This window comes from Lolium perenne, chromosome 1 (assembly GCF_019359855.2).
Source record: "Lolium perenne isolate Kyuss_39 chromosome 1, Kyuss_2.0, whole genome shotgun sequence".
NCBI classification, from domain to species: Eukaryota; Viridiplantae; Streptophyta; class Magnoliopsida; order Poales; family Poaceae; genus Lolium; species Lolium perenne.
This window is the reverse complement of record NC_067244.2, coordinates 213,940,567-213,968,117: the sequence shown is the minus strand read 5'-3', so window position 1 is coordinate 213,968,117 and position 27,551 is coordinate 213,940,567. Positions and strand designations below refer to the sequence as shown.

The window sequence follows — 27,551 nt, the reverse complement described above, 5'->3', positions numbered from 1 at the left end:
GCGTGGCACGTGCACCATTACTAGTTAGTTGATGAAAACTGAAACGACTAACACACACGCTTAGATACCTAGAGGTGCAGCCCAAAACACCATTTTGCGATTCCGCCATCGGTTCACCGGGGCTCTAGGTAAGAAATGGAGGCGTCATTGCAAGACGGCTCACGAACAGCTCCGGCCGGAATTTCTGCCTCATGCGTCCTGCTCCTCCCCAATGCGCCCGCATAGCTCGGAACGAGGTAGGCTGGAGGCGCCGTGGGCACAGGGAGCGTAATCGAGCGGCTGTTGAGCATGACGACGACAGCCGCCATGCCTGGCCGGAGGTGCGCCGCCTCCTGGACGCAGAGCAGCGCCACGTGGATGAACCGCAGCATCTCCGAAGGCTGGAGTCCATCGGCCGAGCAGCCGTCGAGCAAACCCGATACGCTCCCACGGCTCCAGTGCCTCCAAACCTGTACATGCAACGGCATAATTAGTTGATATCGATCCACCATGAGCAACTGTAACACGGGAATACTACAAAGGTTACCGTGGTCAGAAGATCTTCATGATGTGTGCCCGAATATTGGCTGAAAGTATTGCGGCGAGCCGCGATGATCTCCAGTACGAGAACGCCGTAACTGTACACGTCCGATTTGGCCGAGAAAATGCCGTGCAGGGCGTACTCCGGCGCCATGTACCCACTGCATTTCCAGACGTACACCACATCATTATGTTAGCCCGGTTCGGTTCAGGTAATCAGGTACATGACCACCACTACTTTTTTTTGTGACCGAAACAAGCATCAGTTGTTGCTGTTCGATCAATTCCAATGAACTCGGTACGTTCCGGCGATGTTAGCTCGGCTCGGTTCAGGTATACGTACACGTACACCACCATTACGTCTTGTTGCTGTTGGATCAATGTAACAAATAAACTCACTAGGTTCCGGCGATGTGGCTGGTGTTCCTGACGCCGGTGTCCAGGCTGAATAGCTTGGCGAGGCCAAAGTCGGAGATCTTGGGGTTCATGTCGGGGTCTAGCAGGATGTTGCTCGCTTTGAGGTCCCGGTGGATGATGGTCAGTCTTGACTCTTCATGGAGGTAAAGGAGACCTCGACCGATCCCCTGGATGATCCTATACCTTTGGCCCCAGCCCCCAGGTGAGCTCTTGCCGCCTCACAGGATCTGCACACGTGCAATACCCGTTAATTGTTAATCAACACGTTTCAGTAAACACCTACGTACAGAGTGATAAGTGATGACTTCTTTTTGCCAATGATGACTGATGGCTTGCAGAAACTGGTGAAACTGGTAGGTGCCAACCGAATAGAATTTTGTCGAGGCTTTTGTTTGTGAGGAGCTCGTAGACGAGGAGCATCTCCTGCTCCTGGATGCAGCAACCCAGAAGGCGCACCAGATTCTTGTGCTGAAGCTTTGTGACCAGCACAACCTCGTTCTTCATCTCCGCGCGCCCTTGCTGAGAGGTTTTCGACAGCCTCTTCACCGCGATCTTCTGCCCATCCTGCAGGGTGCCCTGATCGAGCGGCCAAAGCCAAGTTCAGTATATCAGACATGGAGAATTGATTGGAGAGTGGATGCTCAATCTGGAAGTTTAGTGATACATACTTTGTATACTGGCCCAAACCCGCCTTCCCCGAGCTTATTTTGTTCAGAGAAGTTGTCAGTGGCAGCTCTTAGAGTACTCAAATCGTACAGGAGAGGATCTGAACTTTTCATGGCTTCTCCTTCCCCACTGCCTGCTGCAGTGCTCACAAAACACAATAGATAATTATTATGCCTGGCTGATCTTCTTCAGAGATTTCCTACAGACCTACAGTCGATCATATGAAGCACACTCACCGGCACGGGAAATCTGCGCATCCTTGTGTGGTTTCTTCTTCCTCTTGCAGAGGTAGATAGCAACCGTCAACAGCACCAGCAGCACAGCAACAGGAATCAAGACAGCCAGAACTATCTTGACTCTAGAATTGTTTCCACCTACCAGTCACAAGGAAATTCAGAATAGTTTACAAATTCTTCCAGTTCAGTCGCTGTCTCAACTTTCCAACTCCCTACTTTGATCAGGAAAAGCACGTTGCATGCCTAATGGTAGAAATTCGGTGAGGCGTCAACTCAAATTTTCAAACACGCAGGGATAATTCCAAAACAAAGGAGAAAAACTTCATGGCCGGAACTGTCAGCCAGCTACAAACGCGTGAACTCATCAGATGGCCGGAACATCCGCGGGGATGAGTACGCCACCGTGGTGTCGAGGTTGCTCATCAGCGAGCCCAGCTGCGTCATGTACAGCTTGGGCTGCGTCGCGTTCCCCATACTGCAGAGACGCAATGGCGGCGGCATTTCGGCGGTGTCGAAGAAGCTCGAGTTCGAGTGCCCGCAAGAGGCAGTAGCCAGTAGTCGTGACTCGTGGATGACAATGGAGGAACTTGCTGGCCGCGTCCAGCACTGAGGCATCGATGCATGCGCTAAAATAAATGTTGATATACAACGCATACGGTTGTTTTTTTTTTCCTCCAGCAGACGCGCTAAAATTGCAGAAGGTAGAGACAGAGAGGCTTTGCCGATAGTGCTTGAGTTCAGCGAGCATGGCATGGAGGCAGGGGTATCACCGGGGCGGTGAATGTGAGCGAACTCAGGCTTATCTTCTCGACTCAGATGAGTAAGAGTATCTCGAACAGCAGCCCACAAATAGGCGTCGGTGGGTGCGCCGGTACGAGCGATATGGAAACATCGGCATGTCCTTCCGAACTATAGGGACGGCCGTTCCACACCGGCCTCCCCCATAGTCCCATACTGGTTTTCTCTATTTTTTTCTTTTACACCATCTATACAATATTTACAAACAATAATTTAAACAGTTTTCTAACACATAAAATTGTCCATACAATAATTTAACATAGTTTAACAAATACAAATAGAATTATTTATACAATTGTTTAAATTTTAAATCATGCGTTGGCGGTTTCTCTCCTCAGTCCTCACCCATAAATGTGTAGCTAGATTCGTCTAAAGTTGAGCATGACCACCTGCATCTCGAATTTTTTGATGCGTGTGAAGGAAAGCCGTGAACTCTTGGGGTAAATGCTCAATTGCAGCAAGAGTCTCTTGATAATTAAATGGTTGATCATCATCTAGAGTTGTGTCACACTTTCTCTCAATGATTATGTTGTGCATGATCACACAAGGATTCATCACCTTCCACATCTGAGACTCCAACAAAGTAAGAGCAGGGTACCTTACAACGGCGAAACGCTGTTGGATCACACCATCCTTGAGAGCTTCTTCTGACATGTCGTAGAATAAGCATCCATCTGTGAACCTGGATCAGGGATTGTCTTTACAAATATACCTCATACGTTGGATAGATACCATCGGCTAGATAGTACCTCTTGTTGTATGTGCGACCGTTTACCTTAAAGGTCACGGCAGAATCTTGTCCCTCAGCTAACCTGGCAAACACCGGAGAGCATTAATTGCATCCTATTGATATCATTGTGGGTTCCTGCCATCCCAAAGAATGAAAGAAAGCATATGCCATATTCAGAGTTGCATCATCTGCCCTCGATGCTCTCAAATAATCTTCACAGAATACCGCATAACGGCTTGGCAAAACTTGTAGACAGTCTTAGAGCATGTCGACTTCGCCATGCTTAGGTAGTCATCGGTTGTATTGGGGGAGCTCCGTATGCAAGACAGTGCATTGCAAGGGTGCACTTATGGATTGAGGTGAAGCCCCACAAATTGGTGCAATCTTGCTTGCACATGAAGTAGTCGTCGTACTCCCTGATGCCAAAGACAATCTTCATAATAGATCCATGTTCATTCGAAATCGGCGCCCAAAATCCTTAAGCGTGTGAGTTGCATCGTCGCAGTCGGAGTCAAGAAGCAAGGCGCCGGCTTGATGATGCCGCTCCTTGTTCCTCCTCTTTCCAACCTTGAACCACCGCGCCAAGGCACGGCCACGGCCAGAATGTGCTGACGGAGGTGGAGGAGGCTTGCGGGCATCAGCTGCTGCTGCCCCCGGATGGCGGCAATGTTCTCCTCCTCCATGAACAGCGGCACCAACATCTCGTCGTCGTTGTCCTTCGTGACAATTAGCCGAACACCTTGCGGTCAGGATGGACAAGCGATCGTGGTGGCAGCCTCCTACTACCGGCAAGTCGGCCAGGCGCTGAGATGAGGCGCCGGCGAGCTACCTGACGTCATGCGGTCGCGGCGGCACCAGTGTGTGACCAGCACCACTGTAGAACTGCTCCCTCCAGGCGAAGGTGGCGACGACCTCTATTTCGGCCGAAACTATGGTGGCCCGTCGAGGGGTGGCGGCGGTTTCGATGACCGGTGGTTTCTGGATAAGCAGGTGGAAGGCGAGCACGGGGGAGGTGACGACGATGGCGGCGATGGTGATCCAGAAGGGTGGGAGGAGGATTGGGCGAGGGTGGGAGGTGGGGGAAACACGCGCGTGTGGCTGGCAGAAGAGCCCCACGGACGGCTCTTACGTGGACGAGGTTGTCGACGCCCCCGATTCACACCTTTCACGTATGGAGCGACACGGGGTTGCCGACGATTTTATTAGGCTTAAGATCACGCGTGGCTGAGTCCAATTTAACGCCGGCTTTCAAATAGGTATTGGAGACTATTAAGTTTACCGGTGGAGATGTTCTAGCCGGTGGATGTGGGAGAAGAGAAGATGTGACAAGCTCGCATGGCGGAAAGTTAAGGTGCTGGGCAGGCTGAGGTGAGCTATTGTCCGCGCGATCGACCCACTCAAAGCCAACGACGGATCCCCAGGTGAACACCTGCTTTTTTTCCTCGTGGAAATCCAGTGCGTTTGTTTTTTTTTGTCTACGCAAACTTTCAAGATTGAAACGACAATTCCAAAACAGAGAACAGGAACCGGATGGACACTAATGTCAGCCAGCTAGAAAGTAGAAACGCATGGGCGCAGGGAACACAAAGTTGATGGAGACTTGAGCATGTCTAACAGGTCTCGTATTTTTTCGCCCCGTAAAACGCGAGTAGAGGGTGTATCTGGTTCTCATGGGCCGAAAACTCGGACGAGCTAGCAGAACCCGTATTCCCACCCCGTAAAACAGAATAGAACCCGTATCCCCACCCCGTAAAACAGAATATTCTATTTTACGGGGTGAGGATACGGGTTCTGCTAGCTCGTCCGAGTTTTCGGCCCCTCAAAACAGGGTTTTAGACAGCAATTCACAACAATTTCAAATCAAACATAGCACATCCAAAATATGTGATGCATAATTCTTAGTTTTAACATCACAACGCGATCATAGGCAATGTTCAAGCCACGGAAGTTCCCAAATGTGATCAACCATCAACGAGTCCATCGCCACCGGCGCCACCACTCGCCGGAGACTCACCTTGAGCACGAGCTTGACGCGCAGCCTTCTTCCTCGCAATGATGTCCGCCTTGGTCTCGGAAACCTCTTCCTCTTCGACAGGATGGTGGTGGAGATCATGGCCGACACGACGCTGGTGTTCGGCGCACCTTCGACGGGGACATCGACCACCGCGGCGGGAGGAGATGCATCGCCGGCGGTAGGCGGCTCTTGCGAACGATCCATGGCAGCGGGATCCGGCCGGGAAGGGCGTGGCGGAGGAGATCGGGCGGCGGCGGCGGTTGGCTTCAGCGAAACCCTTCGCGCGCAGTGGAGTAGGCGATACCGGTTTGGCCCTCTATCCCCGCTTCCACCCCGCACAAGTAGGGGGCAACGACCCGCCCCGTAATCGAAAACAGGAAAAAACGATGCGGAGACCGTTTTTACGGGACGTGCTAGACGGTCGGGTAGAGCGAAACCCATATATCGGCGGTTATTATATGGGTTTGCCCCTTTTAAGGGTCTGTTACTCTTATTGACTCACCAGAAGGGACGGTGCCGTTGCACTACTACACGGTAGGGATTTAGGGGCAGTTTACCTTGGGGCACTTTTCAAAGTGCCCCTAAATACACCCCTTAAGAGGCACTTTGGTCAAAATGCCTCTAATATACTACCAATTGGGGCATTTTTGAGAAGTGCCCCAGTAGCTGTATACCTATTGAGGCAGTTTGGAGAAGTGCCCCAATAGCTATATACATATTGGGGTAGTTTTGAGAAGTGCCTCAATTGCTATATACCTATTGGGGCAGTTTGGAGAAGTGCCCCAATTGGTATACATCTATTGGGGCAGTTTGATAAGTGCCCCAATTGGTATACACCTATTGGGGCAGTTTGACAAGTGCCTCAATTGGTATACACCTATTGGGGCAGTTTGACAAGTGCCCCAATTAGTGCCTATGAAATGATCAAGTCACATTTTGTCTACAGTAGCAACAAACAAATTATGTAGACGGAAACAACAACAAATTCAAGTGCTCAATTATAAAATAATATGTTTGCCTACTAAATAACAACAAATTATGTCGAAAATACAGGAACAACAGACATAAACATCTGACAATAAAAATAGATAATTCAAACACTTAAATTTCTACAAACCATCACATAGAACTTGAAAGCCAAACTAGGTGATAATCCAAACCACTTGATAATCTGAACAAGTTTACTGTAGAACCTTCCACTAGAACAAGTTTAACCTAAACAAGTTTACTTGATAATCTGAACTAGCTAGTTGTCCCCACTAGTTAATGATCTCAGCAAAGTTGAGACCTATGTACTCCTGCATTGTATTTATCTTGATCAAAACAATTGAATCAACTCCAATGTGAGCAGCAGAAGCAAAGTCTGTCCAACCATGTTGAAAGCATACATGTCGAAGGTCCCATTCAATTTTGTAGATGCAGTCAATAAAATCTTCTTCTTCTCCTTCTAGGGGTTGTTGAAAGAGCAAAGTCTAAACCCCGTGTTTTGTGTGTTTGATGACAACACTTGAATAATCTCACCGTGTGCAAAGAGTATTTTTGATAGATTTGCAAGTGCACGGTGACCTCGCTGGACACGTCAAGATCGGAGGACTGAAGCGTAGCTTATAGGTTTTCTGGTTTTGTGTGTGTATCGCGAGGTAACATGATTGGAGAGGAAAAGAGGAGAAAACAGTTTTTGCCAGACCGGTACTACTGGTACCAGTAGCGGTAGTACCGCTAACCCTACTGGTACCGCCCAACGGTATCGCTCTGGAGATTTGCACTGAGAAAGTCCCACATAACAATTTACGGTACCTTTGCGGTACCTCGAGCGGTAGTACCACTTGAGAGCGGTAGTACCGTCTCGGTACCGCTTAAGTACCGTAACATAAGTTACGGCAGTACCGCTCTGGTACCGCTTCGGTACCGCTTGGGATCCAATAAGCTCTGGAGGCCATTGCGGTGCCTCGAGCGGTACCGCGAGCGGTAGTACCGCTATGTGTCCACGTGGATAAGTTCTATGGGATTTTGAATCCAGAGCGGTAGTACCGCTTACCAAAGCGGTAGTACCGCTTAGGCAAAAACTGCAGATCATGGTTGGATTTCGGGAGGCCTATTTGAAGGGTCCTTCTTCCCCAACTCATTTTCATCTCTTCTCTCTCTCCTCCATTGTTGCTGAGCTTAATCCTCGAGGATCTCCCCAACCATCCAACCAATCTTGCCCAAATTTTGAGGAGTGGTGGAGGAGACTCCGATCTATAGTTCTATCAAGAGAGATTTCACCAATTCATGCTAGTCCTTAGTGAATCTTGGAGTTAGGGTTCCTATGGTGGGATCTTGGAAGAAGTGCACCTATGGAGGCTAGCTTGGTGTTGTGCTAGCCCCATAGGTTGTTGGGAACTTCCTAGTGTTGTGGAGCTCGCCCCAACCTTGTGAAGGAACCACCGCCTCGACCGGTGTCTTAGTGGAGAAGGGGGAGCCCCTTCGTGGAGCTCTCTCGAGGAAGAAGTTGAGGCCTTCCTTCGTGGTGTGGCCGCCTAGCCTCTTGTGTGAGGCTAGCACCTCCTCAACGCAGACGTACTCCTTTTTGTGGGAGGAACTGCGGGAAACAAACCTCGCATTGTCTCCGCGCCATCCGGTTGTCCCGCTCCTTACTCTTACTATCATGCTTGTTTCCTTTACTTGTTGCACTTGCCTAGGATCATACTAGGAACATCTCGACCACTAAAGCTATCACCTTTACATTCCGCACCGCAAAAACTGAAAAAGGATTAAAATTTGTGCAGCGTCCATTCACCCCCCCTCTTGTCCGCTACGATCCATTCAGTTGTCCATTCCTTGAAAGATGTGCTTTTCCAAAAACTGGGTACCTGTAGCCATCCACAGCCTCACTAGGCATGTACTAACATAAGAGCGACGAATAATTTGTCAGCATCTAATTATTGCATTCAAATGCATGAAAACATGAGAATAATTAGGAGATAATTCCTTATATGACACTAGTCTTAAATTTGATGCCTTATATGACGCCATCAACTTTTTTGCTTCCTCATGTGACCTGTTGTATAAAATTTACTAGCAATGATCGGCGCGGCGGCACGCCGCGCCATATGGTGGCTGACTGGTTGTTATGCAGACAATAGAAGAAATAAGCTAGTTGATAAGCTAGTTGTACTAATATTGCTCAGATCTGGTTACATATCTCATGAGGCAAATTCACTAATGTATATCGTGTGGTCTACCTGCCTTTTGCAACCGAAAGGAAATTGGGAGCATGCTTGGCTACACAGAAGAAGCGACAAACCTGCCATCTATGTCATGTTCACACCAGAAGAGGGTACCAAACAACCACCGCTTAGAGAGGTGGCTAATCGAAAATATAATATAAATAGGAATGCAGAAACTACTCTTGCAATAGCGAAAAAGCTTGTTTTCCCATTTTGTCTATATGAGGTATGTAGGACTGGTAAGATGCAGGCCCGCACACTGTTATCACAAAAAAAAACTTCACTATAATGCACTGCTACAAAGGGAGATGAACTGGTGGGCACAAAAATATATCCTCAAAGTCAAGGGGCAAGAAACAACATCAATTAACTAAGTGCACAATGCATACACAGGGCTGTATGTAACAACTCTAGAGAAACATGTATGCTAACGGAATGAAAAATTATAGAAGGCCCCACTTCAGGGTACAAATTATATGTGCCTTCTAGTACCAGCTTCACATAAACCACAGAGAAGCTCACATGACAACCGTTGGCATCGGAAAAACCTTCAGTGTATGTAAACACGGATAGGAGAACTAAATAGTGGTCAGCTGCTCACATCGGTGTGAAATACAACCTAAAATCGAAAAAAAATAAAGCATTTAGTAATCAACTGGATATCCAACATAGATATACTGGAAGTGGACATAGCACTGTGCGTACATGAAACAGATTGCAGTGTATATTTCTACAGATGGTCAACTACTTCTTAGTATACAATGTTTCTTCCATACGTACCTGGTACACATCTATTGCAAGTATCTTTTAGCTCTTTCTCGATACATCTCAATATAGAAAGTCATCTCGATACTAAAGGTTAATCTCGATCCATTTCCCTTTTTTTTAGCAGAACGTCATTCAAGTACGTAGCTCAAATGACCAAATAAATTGTAGATTCAAAGACTATTAATATGGCAAAGCAGAGCTAACTACACAGAGAGAGTAAAATGTAAAGAAAACCAAAGAATACTTCGATGGACGAATCTGAAAGCTTATTAATTCTATTAGCAAGAAATTCGAGAGTACAATTCGAACTGACATAGTGTAGTAAGAGAAATCTGAAGAGTGGTATGACAACCAAATGAGAATGCAGAATTTTGCATATAGAAGATATCTACAAACACCTAGAAACACACAAATCAAGAAATCAGGTATGTACAAATATGATGGCATGAAAATGACAAACTGATCAACCAAACAACAGTTAGGTCAATTTCCTTGAACACTCAAACAATTTTCAGAAAGTAACACACTATATGTCCATAACATTCCTTCATTTTACCACCAATACTTGAGAACTTCACTTTCTTAAGTCTACGCTTGTCAAAGTAAGGAATTTTTGTGCTGGATTTGATGAATATTTTAGAATCGCTAAGAGAACATCTTCAAGTTGCTAAAAAATTCGAAATGTTTTGTTTGGTATGAAGTGAGAGCACAATTTTAAGTTCAGAACTACCACTTGCCTATAAATCTAAAAGCACTCGGTTCTTGCTCTATCTTGGTGGTTTCTGTAGAAGATCTTTTTGGACACCACAAGGCTGGTCGCAAAATACACAGATAATCTACTCATCGAGGTCTGGAATTACATAAAAGATGGAAAGCTTCCCCAGACAACCATTTTGCTGCTGGCTTCTCAAGAACAGATCCGCATGGGTACTTCCTGCAAGAAAAAAAGGGAAATAGTAAATCGGATGGGTTTCCTACTATTTGTGAACGTATTCTTAAGAACAATATTACCTTACAGTTGGAGAAGTACCAAACCAGAATAGAACAGGAACAAATGGATGCAAAGATAAAACTTAATCATACAGCAATGATGAGTGTTTGTGTCATCTTAAAAGCTGGTGAAGACTTTGATTCATCACATTGTTTATTGTTGCAGTTACAGTGCCTCTATTTACTAAATTTGCATGCACTGATATATACTGAGCACTGTTTTTTTTGGTAATTCATGGATTAGCCTGATGGATATAAAAATGCTAGAAATACTGTCATTTATTGAGATAAATAACAACAAGTGTAGTCTATCCAGAACAGGTTAGCATCTGAAACTAAATGCTGTATGTGTTCAGTTCACACAAATCTGGGAGTAGCGATGTCTCGCCGTTCGGAACCTTTCTCTGGGTAGCCTATGTTCAGTTAAACAGCGTGAAAAGATCAAAACGTAAATAGGAGATTTGATTGTAGTTTCAAGACAGTATAATCTTTTTATCTTTGTTAGATTTGTTTCAGGCTTTGAGCTAGAACTCACTGTATTATTCACGTAAATAGGAGACGGGAAATAAAAGTTCACTGGTTGAATATCTATGTTAATCCTAAACAATGTTTAAAAACTATAACCATTGTACACCTCTGAAGAGAATATCAGAATATAAAGTAGTAAAAATTAGAATCAGTGGTTCTTTGTACTGTATTTCAGCTGTTTGGGAATTATGGATGTCTAGTAATCTAACAGGTTCAGTGAATCAGGGGAATTATGTTATCATCGCTTTAAACTTATACTTTTTCAATAGTCTGTCATGCAATGTCATGACAACAAATATATAAGATAACAATATGCTAATTATATAACATGTGAAAAGCAAGAGACCAATGTACATGTCTATCAGTAAGTCTGAACCTAACAGTACTATATGAATCTATCTGAATTAAAATTAATGCATCATGAAATTAATCTTGAATTCTTGAAAGAAAATCTTGCGTGCTTGTTCCACACACAAAACTCCAGTACACCAAAGCACCATTTCGTACAAAATTTCATCAATTAGCCACGGAAAAAAAATAGTGGGTTGTTGATTTATCCAAAAAAAAATTACCACAATTAGCAATAACACGGCATCTCTAAAAGAACCATCATTCATTTATCTATCTATGATAGAATTCATAATTCTTAATAACAGGGGCATATAACTATAAGTACGGACAAGTAAAAGTACTGAAAATTAGTACATATTCTTCTCCCAAAGTTCTGAAGAACATAGAGTTAAACATATAAGATTATTGCATCACACAAGGAAGAATATAGAAATACATTGTAGCACAGTTAAATTGCCAGTTACCTAGGCAAATTCCCACTTTTGAGAGCCCATATCAATGGTTAGTAATGCGCCATAGCCATGAAGGTCTATCATGCAGGCCAAAAGAGAACACAATGTGCAGACCATCCAGAAGAACATTGGCCAATAGCACGAAATAAGAGGGCCACCATTCCACCAACAGTATCACGGGATGTACATCTTACAAATGGTGTTGGAGAAGTTAACATTGACCAGTAGCACGAAATAAGAGGACCACCATTCACCAACATCACTGGATATCTTCCAAATAGAGATGAGGAAGTTTAATTAGAGGGGGACGCAGCCCATGTATTCAACAAGAGGAGCATCCATCGGCCATGGCATCAATCAGTTGCATATGTACCATACAAAAACCAATCAGTCAACAATGCATAGCCAAATTAAATCTTAACACAGTAATCACAGAGCGGCCGAAAACAATAACTCACACAGAACCAATGTTCAATTCAATCGAAAGCACCCTGTACCTGTAGAGTGAAGAAGAACACGACCACAAACTGGCAACAACAGAGAAGCAGGTTGCAGCGATTAGCGGAAGCGGCGGCGGCTGCGCGGGGGAAGCGCTCGCGGTCGTCGTCCCGCCCCTGGCCCTCGGACTCTGACTGCTCGACCTCGAGGGGGGATTCCGGGACGGTGGGGCCCATGGCACCTCGGCGACTGGGGCAGGCCTTCCTCACCCGCGCGCCTGCACCACCGCCTCACTTCCCGCGTGCCGCACCGCCCTGATGGATGTCCGGGGGTTCACACATGCGGCAGCAATGAAGAGGATGGAACGGGTGGACGAAAATAATGGCAATTTGGGGATTGGAGAGGAGTCACCTGCGATGCTCGACGCGGACGTCCGCGACCACACCAGCTGCACATCGCCAACAACTTGTCCCGGCCGACCTCGATGCCGGCCGCCGTTCTCCGCCTCCTAGCTGGCGCCGCCCCTCCCCTGCTGCTCTCCTCCGGCACCACTACTCCCCTCAGCCCCCGCGGCGGTCGAAGCTCGACGCGGACGGCCGTGACCACACCACTGCACCTCGCCAGCAGCTTGCCCCGGCCGATCTCGATGCCGGCTGCCGTTCTCCGCCGCATCTATCTCGTCGTCCAAGCAGAACCGCCTACTGCCGCCTACCTCCGGCGCCACTGCCCAGCTCCACCGCCTCGCCTCATAATCACCGGTTGCTTGCAGAGCCTCTCAATGCCAAGCCGTGGTGCGCATCCCCCCATCCCTCGCCCCCGCCGCAAGACTCGTCTCCGGCCGCACCATCTACGCCCGATTGTCCGACACCCATGCGCAGAAATTCTAGAAAGAGAAGATGATATAGAAATAAATCGTGCAAACATCTAGAACTTCAGAACTTGCCCCGATTGCCCACCAGTCCCACCACCGCTTTACACATCCTGCTGCTACGGCCACACCAGCAATCGCACCATAGCAACCCAACATATAGAAAATCACATTACACGAAATGCTAGGCAGCACCGAAACATACACAAGAAATAGGCAGCGGAGCTGAGGTTCACTTCCAAGGAGGCCTCAAAAATCTGAGAAAAATGAAGTTGGTTACGGTTTAATATAGTACTTATGCCTTATATGACACTACCGTCGATTCTATTAACTTGTTCCATCACTTTTTGATGTATGTGAATATAGTTCTGTACATGATGGTTCGTATGGAGCTAGGCATATCTCCAACCACTGCAGAAATAGGTGTCATACAAGTTCAGTAACATATAGGAATGTCTACAGGTGCAGCAATACTAAATTTAAAATCATGAAGTTGAGCAAGAATATACCAGTTTCTTCAACTACATCTTTCTCAATATTGTTCTTGTAAACAGTGATATTGAACATCAAGAGAATCTTCATTGTATTCGAAATGCACAACATCTCCCACTTCTATATCATAAGCCCTAATTAAAGATTTCCAGTAAGGACCACGAATGTATGTCCTCAACCTATCCTTTCTCAGGAACAAATCATATTTGCGGAAAATGGGTGTCGTTGACATGGGCATACCCTTCGGGTACCCATTATTAGTATACCTGGCTCGGCCCAATATGGAGAAGACCAAATATGGAGAAGGCCCAACAAGGCAACCCGAAGAAGTAGTCGACTAGGACTCTTGTAAAACCCTAGGCTGGTTGCATATATAAAGCTAGTCAGGGCACCCGAAATAAGGAGGACAACATATAGAGATAGAGATAGACAACATAGCTCCGCCGATGGCGACACCATGTAAACATACTGTGATCATATAGTGGATTGCTAGCAGCACGTAGGGATCCTCCACCGAGGGGACCCGAAGCTGGGTACGTCGTGTGCCTAATCTCGACCCCGGAATCTCCATCGTCGCTCTTCCCGAAAACCCTAGTCTACAATATGTAGGCATTGCCGAGGTATTCCCTCGTCAATTGGCGCCGTCTGTGGGAATCGCGACGACTGGATTTTGTTATTCGGGCGAGATCTCTTGTCGTCTTCAATCAAGAGCTGGATGCATCGGATGCTATAGAGAAGTATTCACGCGAAAGCATATGCTGTGGCCTGCTAGATTTTTTCGCGCATACGAGCTTGGAGGGATTCACCAGTACAACATAAGGCAGTGAGATTCTGGTCGAGAATCTGCTTCTCATCCAAAAGCCAAATCACGACGTGCACGAAGAAAGCTATTGGGAGTTTGGGACAGATTGTTTTAGCTGAAGACATATTGACCTGCGCACGTACGGAGACTTCGGCGGCTGATCATCTTATCACCCAAGGCAGGCGGACCTTGCTGATGAACAACCAATCAGTAATTCCTCGTCTGGCAACCCAGACATCGACACGGACAAGTATCTCGGCTGCGTGAACACATCTACTTCAATGGCACACATCGTGCGCAGGGAGCGGGCACACAGATTGGATCCGAAGAAAATTTACTTCAACAAGTTCGTCAGCGAAACAAAAAAATAGCGACTCGGCTGCTAGCCGAATAACATCCGACTTCGCCATCCAATACAAATCCAGGTGCTATATTTCCAATTATGCAAAAATTTGTTGGACAAAATATTTTTCGGCTCGTACTATTATTTGCGTACAGTTTTTTGCGCCGTAATATAACTACAGATCGGAACAAGTTTCGACGACTTCGCCGCGTACAGTCGCATGCTCGGAGGCTCGCCTGTCGTTAACCCAACAACGCGCACACACCTCGCCCTGGGGCTCGCCCACCGCGGACTCGACGATTCCCTCTTCCATGCCGACTACTTCCACCTTGTCGAATATTTTCGGCTAAACGACACACGGCTCCACTGCATCGGCTTCGTCCATTACATCGACTTCATATGCCGGGTGACCTACTTCCACGTCGACTCCGTCGCACCCAGAAAAAAAGCTAAGTGTTCCTCTTCCGAGAGTTAATTATTATTTATTTTCATCATACCCGAATACTCGAGGGCTGCACCATTACATTATTGCAGCAAATTCACCCAAACACTAGGGGTTGCGCCATTACTTTGTTACCACAAATGCACTCGATTACTTGGTGAAATCCTTTTCTTCGCCTCTGGATATATCTACTTCGGCTAAGTGGATTTATTTTCGGCTCAATGGAATTATTTTCTTCGATCAATGGATTCATCTTCTTCGGCTTCGGCTTATCGGATTCTTTTTCACCGGATTCATCTTATAAGATTCATCTATATGAATATTACTGGCTTACTCTTATACAACATTACCCGAGGCGTTTCGGGTCACTGGATTTATCATCGAGGATTATTACTGGATTTATTTTCTTCGGCGGATTCATCTTCTATATTATGGGATTCTTCGGTTCAATGGATTAATCTTCTATGAATATTACTGGATTTATTTTCTTCGGGTCAATGGATTCATCCTCTATGATATCGGCGGATTCATCTTCAATATATGCTTCATATTTATTGGCGCAATATTCAATATGGATTCATCTTAAATACTTCATTCATCTTCATGGACTCATATTATATCATTGACAATGGCTTCATCCTAAATGGCGTCACCTTATATAACACCGCGACTTCGTCAACTTCTTTCGACATCATGGCTAAATACTCGGGGGCTCGACCATGACTTCGCTTCAAGTAACAACTGTGACACGGCGTCTAAGCAACAATCATGACATCACCCCAGCAGTGCTCGGGGGCTTTGGCTATTTCTTCGTCAATAATATGGCGGCATTTACTTTCGTTATCTGGTGGTTTCTACTTCGGCTCAACTTCTTCTCGGTACTCGAAGACTTCATCGCATCAACTCCGTCGTGCCTAATAAGCTAAGTGTTCCTTTATTTTACACAAAGTTGATTATCGTTTACTTTCACCGCACCCGACACTCGGGGGCTGCGCGGCATATATTTACTTTACATATCATCGAATCTGAGCATCTAACACCGCATGCGAAAAAGAGAGTCAAGGGAAAGATAGAAAAAGTTTGTTTATTTGTGCAGGAGAAAGTAAAATTCAAAGTATATAAGAGAGAACCCGACGAAATTGTCTATAGGGAGAACTCGACGAAATTGTCTTCAAGAAAGAACAGGTCCCCGAAAAATTATCCTCAAGGAGGTCCCGAAGAATTATCTTCAAGGAGGTCCCGAAAAATTATCCTCATGGAGGTCCCGAAGAATTATCTTCAAGGAGGTCCCGAAAAATTATCTTCAAGGAGGTCCCGAAGAATTATCTTCAAGGAGGTCCCGAAAAATTATCTTCAAGGAGGTCCCGAAGAATTATCTTCAAGGAGGTCCCGAAAATTTTTATTCAATGACAACCCGAAGAATTGTCTTCAAGAAAGAACAGGACCCGAAGAATTGTCCTCAACGAGGACCCGAAGAAATTTTCCTGAGGGAGGAACTCGACGAAATTATCATCAAGGAGAAACCCAAAAAAAAAAAAAAAAAAAAAAAAAAATAAGAGGAGTAAAAAAAAAGAGGATGGACAAATCTTCGGGTCCATTGACTCGTCATTTGTTCTGAGCAAGAGAATCGGCAATGTGCCTGACAACAATATAGAAGAACCCAATATATTCGGCTGTCTCATCACGCCCGAGAAAAATATAGAAGAACCCGCAAAATGGGTCATTACATTAGCCGAACAAGGCACTCGACAATATATTCTCAGAACGCCAAAGTTGCGATCAATTTCTGAATGCCGCAAATTTGCAAAGGTAAGACCCCAGATCCGTTCTGCTGGGCGTGGCATTGCCGAAGACTGCGCTCTGCTACTTTTATCCGTATCAACAGATACGAAGAAAATCCTAACGGACGCGTTAGGTACCCGATAAACATGACTGGGACTCGACAGAATGGTAAGACCTTAAGCGGCACCTGTCGAAGTTTACACCAGTATCCCGAGATCATGTCCAGGGACGTGATCTTGAAGTAGGTTTTTGCGGATTGCCACTAGAGCAGTTAACTAGTACCTGATCCGTCAGATGAACTAGCCCCAACTACCATTATCCCTGTACAATATAGATATGGATGTCAAATACAAATAGCAACGGCCTGGAGTCGATAAAAAGAGGGTCTGCACCAAGTTATTTATCGAGTAGTACAACTTGAGCCTATGCCTAGGTGCAAGTACCTGCTCATATGCTCGGGGGCTACTCTTATCGAGAGTATTGTTCACCCTCCCGATAAGAAAGAGGAAAAATTATGGAGTCAATTACAAGCAAGTTGAGCCTACACCCAAGTGCAAACACTTGGCTGTAGCCTCGGGGGCTACTCCCATCGGGAGCGCTGGTCGCGCACCCGATAGAAAATAATTTCGACAGCATCTACGACAATCAAGGTTTGTAGACTCAACTCGATTCTACGACTCGAGTGGAGCCTACTCCCATCGGGAGCACATGGATTTCATCAAGTCTTCCAGAAATATAGTTAAGTTCTTCATTGAGTAGTACAACTTGAGTCTATGCCCAAGTGCAAGCACTTGTCCATAGACTCGGGGGCTACTCCCATCGGGAGCGCTGCCGCGCACCCGATAATTTCAAGAATCGTCGACATCATCTACGCTACACATGATCTACGACATGAACCTCGCCTTGTATTTTCTTCAACTTCGAAGATGGTTATGCTTGGAGTTTCTACGCAAGTCTTCGACTTCCCTAGAAACTCGGGGGCTACTGACATGGGCATACCCTTCGGGTACCCATTATTAGTATACCTGGCTCGGCCCAATATGGAGAAGACCAAATATGGAGAAGGCCCAACAAGGCAACCCGAAGAAGTAGTCGACTAGGACTCTTGTAAAACCCTAGGCTGGTTGCATATATAAAGCTAGCCAGGGCACCCGAAATAAGGAGGACAACATATAGAGATAGAGATAGACAACATAGCTCCGCCGATGGCGACACCATGTAAACATACTGTGATCATATAGTGGATTGCTAGCAGCACGTAGGGATCCTCCACCGAGGGGACCCGAAGCTGGGTACGTCGTGTGCCTAATCTCGACCCCGGAATCTCCATCGTCGCTCTTCCCGAAAACCCTAGTCTACAATATGTAGGCATTGCCGAGGTATTCCCTCGTCAGTCGTCGCAACTAGCCAATTCTTCGTGAACTTGTTCAACCTCTCTCTGAATGAACAAGGTACATTTTGTTGGTACACAAATAGTGTTAAGTTACAAATAATATGATTGGCTACTGTATCACAATGAATGAAAACCACATTATCCAGTTTCAACATGTCTATTAATTCATTGAATTCTTACCACACCATGTAGGAATCCAAGAACGACGACAATCTTGAAACTTGTTGTTTTCCTCTCTGCACGGCCACAATTTTCAGAAGGTTGCTCACAACCAACACAAGTCATTTCGTCCATCACCTACAAACAATAGAATTGGAGAGATTCAGAAGATGATGTAAAAAAATTACAATTTATGCATGGATGCATGGACATGTCCGTTTACAGTATGTAGCCCTACTTAAATCGGATTGTATAATGGAGAGCTACGGTTGCACAGTGGATAATGGAGAGCTATGGTCTGGTTGCGATCAACGGGTGGTGTCCTGGGCCAACTTCAGCGGAATCCTCGCCCTGGTGCTCTGGGATCAACAAGATATGGGTCAACCCGGCCACCCGTTTGGGACTAGCTTACTCCATTAATTGATAGCGTGATTGATGATTCCTTGACAGATAGCGTGATTGATGATTCCTTGATTGTTGTGAAATTGGGTCTAATGAAATGGAGACCATGAGATTAGACTGGGACGTGGGCATAACCCTTCGGGTACTCGACATTGCCATACCCGGTGCAAGTTATGAAGCTGGACCAGCACGAGGACTCGACAAACTGGACCTACACGCGCCTCAACTTGGACTACAAGGAAAGAAGGCTCCAATACGGATCTCCGGCCAAAATAGTCCGTGTGTAGCGGCGCAGTGCACCTATCGGTCAAATTTATGCATCGGTTTCATCCAGCACTCTCTAAGACACGTAGCGCGCTCAATCAATATCAAGGTGTTGGAATCCATCTACATAGAAAGCACAACATGTTGTTACACTGAACGAACATGAGACAAGGACGGGTATCTGCGAAAGAAAAAAAAGCGTTGGAAGCATCAAGCTGCCGTGAGCTGTCATCTGATTTGGAGGCACTATCCACCGCATGCAATCATGACAAGAGAAGTAAAAGGCGTTGCAAGATCACAAGGGGCAACCATGCTTGGCTCCCGGAACTTCCGTCGTCGTCTTTCTCTAAAACCCAAGCTCCTCATGGTGGACATTGCCGAGGAACCGCCTCGTCAGACTGGAAGGATGGGATGCTCTGAATGACAGCCATCAAACACGTAACATCAACGACCAACTCCCATTTAATAGTAAAGAAAATTTAATAATAAAGAAAATAATATGGTGCCATCCAAAATTCGAAAACCAAAAGAGAATAAGATCGAATTCGGCCCAGCCCACCCACCCGAAGCAGCCTTCTCCCTGTACTTCTCGACTCCCCAGCCTATTTTCTTTCGGGAGGTGGAGCACGTGGGCCGGCAAGGCACGGCCCGCCAGTTCACGGGCCGCCTGCGTGCCGGGCCATGCCAGGCACGTGAAGCTGGGGCTGGGCCAGTGCCGGGCCGTGCCGGCCCGTTGGTTAGGTATGCTCCCCAGTCCCTTCTCTCAAAAAAAGTCCCAAGTCCCAACCCTTTCCCCGGCGAGTGCGCAGCCTTCTCCCTCTCCGACTCCGACGCAACCACGCCGCCGATCCCCAAATCCCCGCCGCACGCCGGCCTTCCCAGCCCCGCCGCTCGGCGACGCGCTCTCCCCGGCCAATTCCCCACTTACACATCCATATCACGCCCCCAATCGCGCCACCACCCCCAAACCCTAGCCGCTCCCGACCGGCCGTCGTCGTTGCCCTCCACAACCCCGTCCTCCCGCGCCATCTCCCGTCCACCGCCGTACGCGCTCGCCGGCCATGGAGGCCCCCTGCCCTCGTCCAGAGAGAGAGAGGCAGTGGCGGTAGAAGCCCTCACCTCTCTCTTTCTCCTCATCTCTCTCCCGGTGCGGCTCTCGCGTTCCTCCTCAAACCCTAGCCGCTGCCCGCTCGTCCTTCGCAGCCGCCGCCTCCTCTACCCCGATTTAGATCCCGACCTCCTGTGGCCGACGGCGACGAAGCAGAGGCGGGGGTTCGAACTGCGCAGGCGGCCGCAACATCCGGCCGCCAGCACGTCCCCGACTGCGACGACGCAGATGTGGTAATACACGAGCGCCTCGTCGGCCCATGGTAGGAGCAAGGGATGGTCGCCGCATTCCCTAGGGGAGGGAATCTTCTCGTCTCCCCTTTGTGGCTTCCTCTCCCCGTCTACGTTCCCTACGCTCAGCTACCTGATCTCCAGCGACGAAAACGAGCGCAGATAGCGTCGCCTCTGCTCGGCTTGGTGCAGGTGGCCCGTGGCGCTCGCCGGAAGGTATGCCCTCCTGCTTCCATTATCTCTGCTCTGCCTCTCTCTCGCCTCACCTCCTCTCTCTCTCTCTCTCTGAATAGTCAGCAGAGGCAGCGCACACGAGCATCTCAACCTCCGCTGGCGTGCCCCTGGCTGCTTGTTGAAGCTCCTATGGACTGCAGGAAACCTCCAAGCGCCTTCTCTTCCTCCTAATCTCAATCAAGGTGATGTCTGTGGTCTCTCTTGGTTTGTGTGTGGATCTGAAAATATCAGGCGAAGAAATAATTAAGAGAACCATGAAGAACTCTATGTTGTTTTGTGTGTGGATCTGAAAAATATTACTGAATTTTTTATTTCCAAATATATGTAAAATGTGGGTGCGTTGTGCATATGTGATGTTTTTAGTTATTATTTCTTGATTTTTGTTCAGTTGGTTTGTAGCTGGATGATGTTTTTAGTTATTATTTCTTGATTTTTGTTCAGTTGGTTTGTAGCTGGATGAGGAAACACTGGATAAGAATTAGCTAACTGAATCTCTTCAAAAGTGATTGCAAAATGAGATGTTTGTTTTAAGATAATGGAAACACATACAGTAGTTAGAATGATCCAGTGCTTCACCAAATTCAGTACTACCAAAGTTGCTAGCAAAGCATTGTGTATAAAAGCTGACTTATTCCACAACTTCTAAGCAACAATCCATGTGCACATTATTTTGTTGCCCCTTCAGCTAGACATGAATGGCCGAATTTTAAAGAAATTCTTCAGATTTTTTGGTCAGCTTGCATCGGCAAAGATGTTATCTATGGAATATTTTTGGTATGTACTATTCTAATTAGTACTTAAGGTTGATGTTCAGTAGATTCGGAGAACACGGCTTAGTTGTGAATTTCTTTGTATTCTGGAAGCTACTCATGCTCTCTCTTTTTCCACATTTGGCAATCTTGATTTTCTATCTTACAGTCTGTTGGGACATTTTTTACTCACCACCAAAAATGTGTGCTTGTTGATACAAAATCTTGGGGAAACAAGCGGAAAGTCACTGCTTTTGTTTGGGGCCAAGATCTTTGTGATGGGCGTTATGGTACTCCTCAACATAGGATTTTTAAAGATCTTGACAACGTATTTGAAAATGAGTATCAAAGCCCTACATTTTCAGAGAGTTTATTTTTGCCAATATGTCCTACTCCCTCCGTTCCTAAAAAAGCTTCTCAACTTTGTCTAGAACCAGAGGTAGAAAAGGTCAGAAACTTTTTTTTGGAACAGATGGAGTACATAATTTCTCTATTCCATAAAATTGGAGTCGAGATAGTAAGGTTCTAGGAGTTGATTCCATAAAACTGATTGTCCTAATCAATCAGAACTATTTTGGCGCCGATTGTTAGATTCGTTTGGTCCCCTTTTGCCGGATAGTCACCAGTCTGGTATTCAGCACGGGCGTCAAATGCCTCAGCCCGGCCTGCTCCGCTCTACGCAAGTTCATCGAGACTCACGGTGGTAGCGGTGCAAGCTGCAAGGCAACGTTGGCCATAGCCGGGCTCGGCTGGCCATCACGATCGTCGTCCTACCTCGTCCTACCGATATTCAACATGGATGACATGGATAAAGCTCGTAGTCTCAGCAATAGCGCATTGGTTAACCGCCGTTCCCCGTGATTATTGACTGTTAATTAACTTTGGAATTACGATTTTACCCTCAAGAGGGTGGGTACTCAATAATATTTAGCAGCTTCCTGGGTGGTACTCCATGGTTGTTGTTTTGGAGTACATGAAATATCTGGCCCTTAGATCTGAAGGGACGAATGGCCTATATTAATGTGTGGGTACCGTAAAACTCCTCGAGGTTTATTGTTATATATATATATGGAGATCTCATTATGCATTTCAACTTTAGTCTCTTCCCAACATCTCCCACTTGAGTGCACGTTGGAGTATTCCTGTAAGAGCCTGGATCCCCTTCTGTCACTCTTGTGTTCTTCTGCTGGGAACATTCCGCTCATGATTCATGAAAATCTATAGTCCGCAGTCATGGCTATCTGCCTGAGATGGTTGTTGATACTTGATAATTGTTACACTTGATTCTGCAAGAGAGTTGGGAGAGAGGAGATTTTATATTTAGAAAGTATTTAGTAGTTTTTTCCATTGTGTTCTTTTAGGGCTTTATCATTGTGTTTATGAAGTGTGACATGGCACATTTATATGGTAGGCTTGAATAAAGTATTTCATCTTTGCTGAAAAGCAAAAATGTTAATCGTTTGTCCTTCTATCTCACAAGCTCAAACAATTGACATGATGTACATTTTTGCTTGGTAACGAACTTTACTAGTATGATGCTAGCCTGAGAGTAACCTCTATTGTTATAATGAAAGTTGAGCATTATTTGCCCTGACATGCACCTAACCATTGTTGATGTTAGTAATATACATATGGTTGAGTACAATCAGGTGACGCCCTGTTTTGCCAATTATTTTGCTGAAAAAAACCCATCTCTGTAATATTTTGCATAGTTATACAACAACTAGAGAATACAATGGTTATTGCATTATACAGCTGTAAAATTTGAGCTTGTTTTTTCACACTGCTAGATGGAAGAACAAATGACACTATTGCAAGATGGTTACTCAAGCTGGTGGAGAGAATGGGACCATGCCTGCTGATGCAAGTACATATAAGTACCTTGAGGTACATAACTACGATCTGAATGCCTATAGTACAACTCTAGCTCTGTTATATTTGCTAAAAAAAATTGCTCAATGAATGTGTCCGTTGGGTTGTTGTGTTTGCATGGCTGTGTTATGTGACTGTAACTCCGTAAGTGGCGTATTGGATTTCGTGGTGTGAGAAATGTGAATGCCGCAAGCTTTAATTTTAGTCTGCAGAGTTTTATAGGATAAGTAAACTTAGATTGCTTTTCGACAACAAGGAACAACTGCGAAAAATGGTCAGTGGCCTTTTCTGCAGGGGGGCAATCCTTTTCGAAAGAAAATTATTTATTTAAAATAATTATTTCAATCTGCTTGCACGCTGGCGGGCAAGCGACCTAGTTATATAAAGTATGGCAGCTCAAAGAAGTGTTGTGATGGAATTATAACAAACAAGACAGCCTATACAAGTTGCTTCCAGATTTTATATAAAATATAACCACTGTAAACATAAAATCCTTACTGCGGGTTTATTTGGATTCTTTTTTATAGCTTCGGTATAGTGAACTGCTGCTTCCTGATATTTTCTCTTGTAGGAGAGTTCATTTCCTGCAACATGCATAGATGGGGGTGTACAGTCAGATACCAGAAGAAGGAAGAACTGCATCACAGTGGCATGTCATACCACTAGAGGTAGCTGGCCTGGATGTATCATGCTTGAAGAAAGAAACATATATTGCTAGCAGCCAGTCCACTTTTGATATTATCTATCCAGGGCCAGTGCGTGGTTCTTCAAATCAAACATGGCAAGTATTACAATCCTCCTATGGTATTCTCTATACACCCACATAAGAACAATACAAGACGAAATCCCACAGATAAACATGTTTGTAACTTAATACTTCCTCCAATCTAATCTTTTCAGTGTGGTCCAAAATGCAGGTCCTTCTATACTCTAAATGTGAATTTGTCGTGTTATTCCAGTTTAGCCCCTAATTAGTTCCATCGACATTTAGACTTCTAACTCTAGCATTTATTGAGTTACTGTAGTACAGAGGTAATAGAAAAAGTGTTTGAAATACTAGGTGAATGGTGATAATTGGAATTTTACCAACAACCTTAAAATCTTGCGGCTAACTCTAGAAGTTGTTGCATTTTGGAAGGGAGGAAGTACGTTTTGTTCATTTTTGCAAGTTAAAATCCTGAAATCCCAATAAGGCTAACACTCAGTACAACCCCTGGTCATGTTTTTAGAAATTGCCTACCTCGTTTGGCTCCATAGAATTGAACTACTAGTATTGTAGTAGTATTGATTTATTTAGTCTCAGTAATTGATGTTTTTGTGCTATAGGCCTAAACTTGCTGTCATGTGGCTATGAATATCCCTGGTTGGTATTGTGTGGTCTTCATCTTTGATCGATTTTATATGAGTGGTTGGTATTCCTCAGTCCAGGCTTAAGTATATATCCATGTATGTGCATTGTACTTGCAAATTCTGCATTCTTTAGATGAGATGGACTATTCTCCTTATACTAGTGAGGTGTGTTGCTATTTGAAATCTCGTCAGTTGGGGGTCATTTCTAGTTGGAAGCACATGCCAGTTTATTGTTTTGAAGCGTGAACTGTTCATTTAGCCAATCTTTGTTTCCTGAGATATATATTATCCACTGTATTTGATCCTCGAGAGCCAGCTGTAACAGCTCGTTAGCTGAAACGCTGAGCATATTGTCCTGGTTGATGTGTTAAGCATTCCAGTGGGTATTCTTTTGGAGGTTGTGACTTAGATGAAACTTTATTTGCTTTTTGTATATGGATTCTTCTCTCTGCTCAGTAGTCATTTATTTTGAGGTCTATGGTCAATCCAGATTTGGGATGCTTTTGGCTATTTTATTCATATTGGGAAAACGTAGCAGCAGGCTGTTCACCAATTTTTACTTGTTGGATCTGTAGGCTGGGTGGGAAGCGTCCATATCCTGCAGGAGCTCTTCGGCATCAGCACCAAAAGGTGCCTCCCTTTTATGTATCCTAGATAGAAGGCGTCGTTAATTTTGAATGTACTACCGTCTGCAGTGAGAACTATGTTAATTTTCAGATACCTTTGGTTTACACTGGATGCTTGTATGATGAGAGTTTAAAACATGATGGCATGATTATATTTTGCATGGAAGATGGGAGATCCTAGTGTCGAGGAGGAGGAGGTGACGGAAGAAACCCACGATGTGTCCCAGGAGGCAAAAGGGTGTGGCCATGGAAGCTTCTCCCTTTCAAGGTAATGTTGTTTCCCCTCTGACATAGCATTGTTTGGCCAAGGATAAATGTAGGTCAAAATTAATCTTCCTTGTCCATTATTTTCTGTATTGCTTCCTATGCAATACCTTAAGGATTAGTTTTCAACATTCCTTCTAGTTTTGTAGAATTGGAGATCTTTATTTTGTGAACTGTGAATATTCTTCTATTGTGAACTGTGAACATGCCTTCTAGTTTTGAACATGCCTTCTGTTGTGAATTGTGAACATGACAGATTTCAAACATGGTTGCTTGTAGGTAAGTTAAACTCCATTGCAGCAAGTAAGAAGAGAAACAGCGGAAGCCAAAAAGTTACTGCATAGAGAAAGAGGAAGTTAAGCTCGTTGCTTTTTATTTTACCAGAATTGGAGCCTATTCTGTATTTGCATTTCATCTACACACTTACTGCATAGATACTGCACTTGGTACTGTCACATGTGCATCATTTCATCTGGATACTGTCATATGTTACTCCATTTGATGCAAATTGGATACCGTCATATGTTACTCCATTTGAACTGTAATGATGTATACAGTACTCTGCTATGATGTGATGCATACAAAAATGTTGGAGTGTAATTGTATGTTTGACTGTAATTGTAATTACATGTTGGAGTGTAAATATTGGGGCATTTTGTTGAGTTGCCTTTAATTGTGTTTAAATGCACAACTCAAACTGCCCCTAAATACAATTAGAGGCATACCTTAAAGTTCCCCTAAATGCATTTAGAGGCATGTATCAAAATGCCCCTAGAAAGATTTAGAGGCACATCTCAAACTGCCCCTAAATGTATTTAGGGGTACATCTCAAACTGCCCCTAAATGTATTTAGGGGCACATCTCAAAGTGCCCCAAAAAAGATTTAGAGGCACATCTCAAAGTGCCCCAAAAAAGAATTAGAGGCACATCTCAAAGTGCCCCAAAAAAGAATTAGAGGCACTTGTCAAAGTGCCCCAAAAAAGATTTAGAGGCACTTCTCGAACTGCCACTAAATTATTTTGGGGCATTTTGTTTAAAGTGCCCCTATTTTATTTAGGGACACAAGTATCCGGGGCACTTTTCAAAGTGCCTCTAAAAGTAATTAGGGGCACTTTGACCATCTATTGGGACAGGTTAGAGTGCCCCTAAATGTATACCGTGTAATAGTGTTGGGTCCGCCGCCTGCTGGAGCAGGCGGCGACATCGCCGCCTCTGCAGCCGTGGCGTTGTAGAAAAGGGAATCCTCGTACTGGACGGAGCAGCTCCGATAGAAGATATGTCCGCCCTTCTTCCCGTAGCAGCCGCTGACGCCGAGGATGCCTGAGATGGCTCCGCTGAGGCACCGGTTACAGTCGTCGCCGGCGAGGTCGCGTGTGCACTGGATCCTCGCGTAGACCTTCGTGAGGGGCGTGACATCGGCCCCGCCGACCGCGAACATCCGCGGGGATGAGTACGCCGCCGTGCTGCTGAGGTTTCTCGTCAGAGAACCTAGCTGCGTCATGAACAGCTCGGGCTGCGCCACGTTCCCGTTGTTGCATAGTAACAACTCCTGCGACGTGTCGGCGGTGCCGAAGAAGCTCGCGTTCGAGTGCCGCAGGAGGCAGTAGTCGCGGATGACCATGGAGGATTTCTGGCCGGGGCACTTGCTGGCCGCGTCCTGGGCTGCGGCATCGAGGCACGCTCGGCACTCGGACGCGTTAATGTCGGCGAGGCACTGCGCGAGCCCAAACGCCTGGTCGGGCGCTGCGCCGGTGGCGCTTTCGGCGAACCCGGACGCGGCCGACGCCGCGGCGGGGAGGAAGGAGAGGAGGGCGTCGACCGTCGAGGTTGGCCTGGAATACGCCGCCGCGGGTGTAGTTTGTGTCGCTCGGGCAGTTGATGTGCTGAAGGTCGGGCGGCGATGCCTGCAACGACTAGCAGGAGGAAGAGAGATGGGAGGTTCATCAGGATCCGCATAGCTCGGGAGGGCGTCATTGCTGGGTTCATACGTGCCACCGAGAAGGCGAGAAGAAAGCAGTTTGTAAGGAGGCGCATGGACTGAGAGAGGAGATGCAT

The 27,551-nt window shown here is 45.8% G+C and overlaps 1 protein-coding gene, 1 long non-coding RNA gene and 1 pseudogene across 5 annotated transcripts; 1 reads left to right on the top strand and 2 right to left on the bottom strand.

Annotated features, from left to right (window-relative positions):
• Positions 1 to 51: 51 nt before the first annotated feature.
• LOC127337044 (cysteine-rich receptor-like protein kinase 15) lies at positions 52 to 27,551 on the bottom strand (annotated as a pseudogene).
• Positions 12,054 to 12,953, bottom strand: LOC127323501 (uncharacterized). The gene is made up of 2 exons (XR_007865774.2): positions 12,528 to 12,953; positions 12,054 to 12,430 (listed from the first exon to the last, which is right to left on the bottom strand). It is a non-coding gene; the product is annotated as an uncharacterized lncRNA (long non-coding RNA).
• Positions 19,841 to 26,101, top strand: LOC127323495 (uncharacterized). Of its 4 annotated transcripts, none has more exons than XR_011748273.1 (7): positions 19,841 to 20,617; positions 20,695 to 20,817; positions 23,175 to 23,271; positions 23,828 to 23,924; positions 25,182 to 25,236; positions 25,324 to 25,500; positions 25,776 to 26,101. XR_011748273.1 is itself a non-coding variant. In XM_071823306.1 (7 exons), exons 4-7 carry the CDS (start codon positions 23,856 to 23,858, stop codon positions 25,777 to 25,779), a joined length of 342 nt encoding a protein of 113 aa, XP_071679407.1. In that variant the 5' UTR covers positions 19,841 to 20,617; positions 20,695 to 20,817; positions 23,175 to 23,271; positions 23,828 to 23,855; the 3' UTR covers positions 25,780 to 26,101. The 4 variants fall into 4 exon arrangements, 1 of the variants encoding a protein (XP_071679407.1); XR_011748279.1 differs by having other exon boundaries at positions 23,828 to 24,037; XR_007865758.1 differs by having other exon boundaries at positions 23,828 to 24,664; positions 25,400 to 25,500.

What these genes read in the sequence shown, in the direction of transcription:
- LOC127323495 (XM_071823306.1), top strand. Translation starts at nt 23,856, where the DNA reads ATGGGGGTGTACAGTCAGATACCAGAAGAAGGAAGAACTGCATCACAG. An exon ending in GGTTCTTCAAATCAAACATG is followed by an intron (nt 24,038 to 25,181) that starts GCAAGTATTACA and finishes TTGGATCTGTAG; the next exon opens with GCTGGGTGGGAAGCGTCCAT. An exon ending in TTCGGCATCAGCACCAAAAG is followed by an intron (nt 25,237 to 25,399) that starts GTGCCTCCCTTT and finishes TTTGCATGGAAG; the next exon opens with ATGGGAGATCCTAGTGTCGA.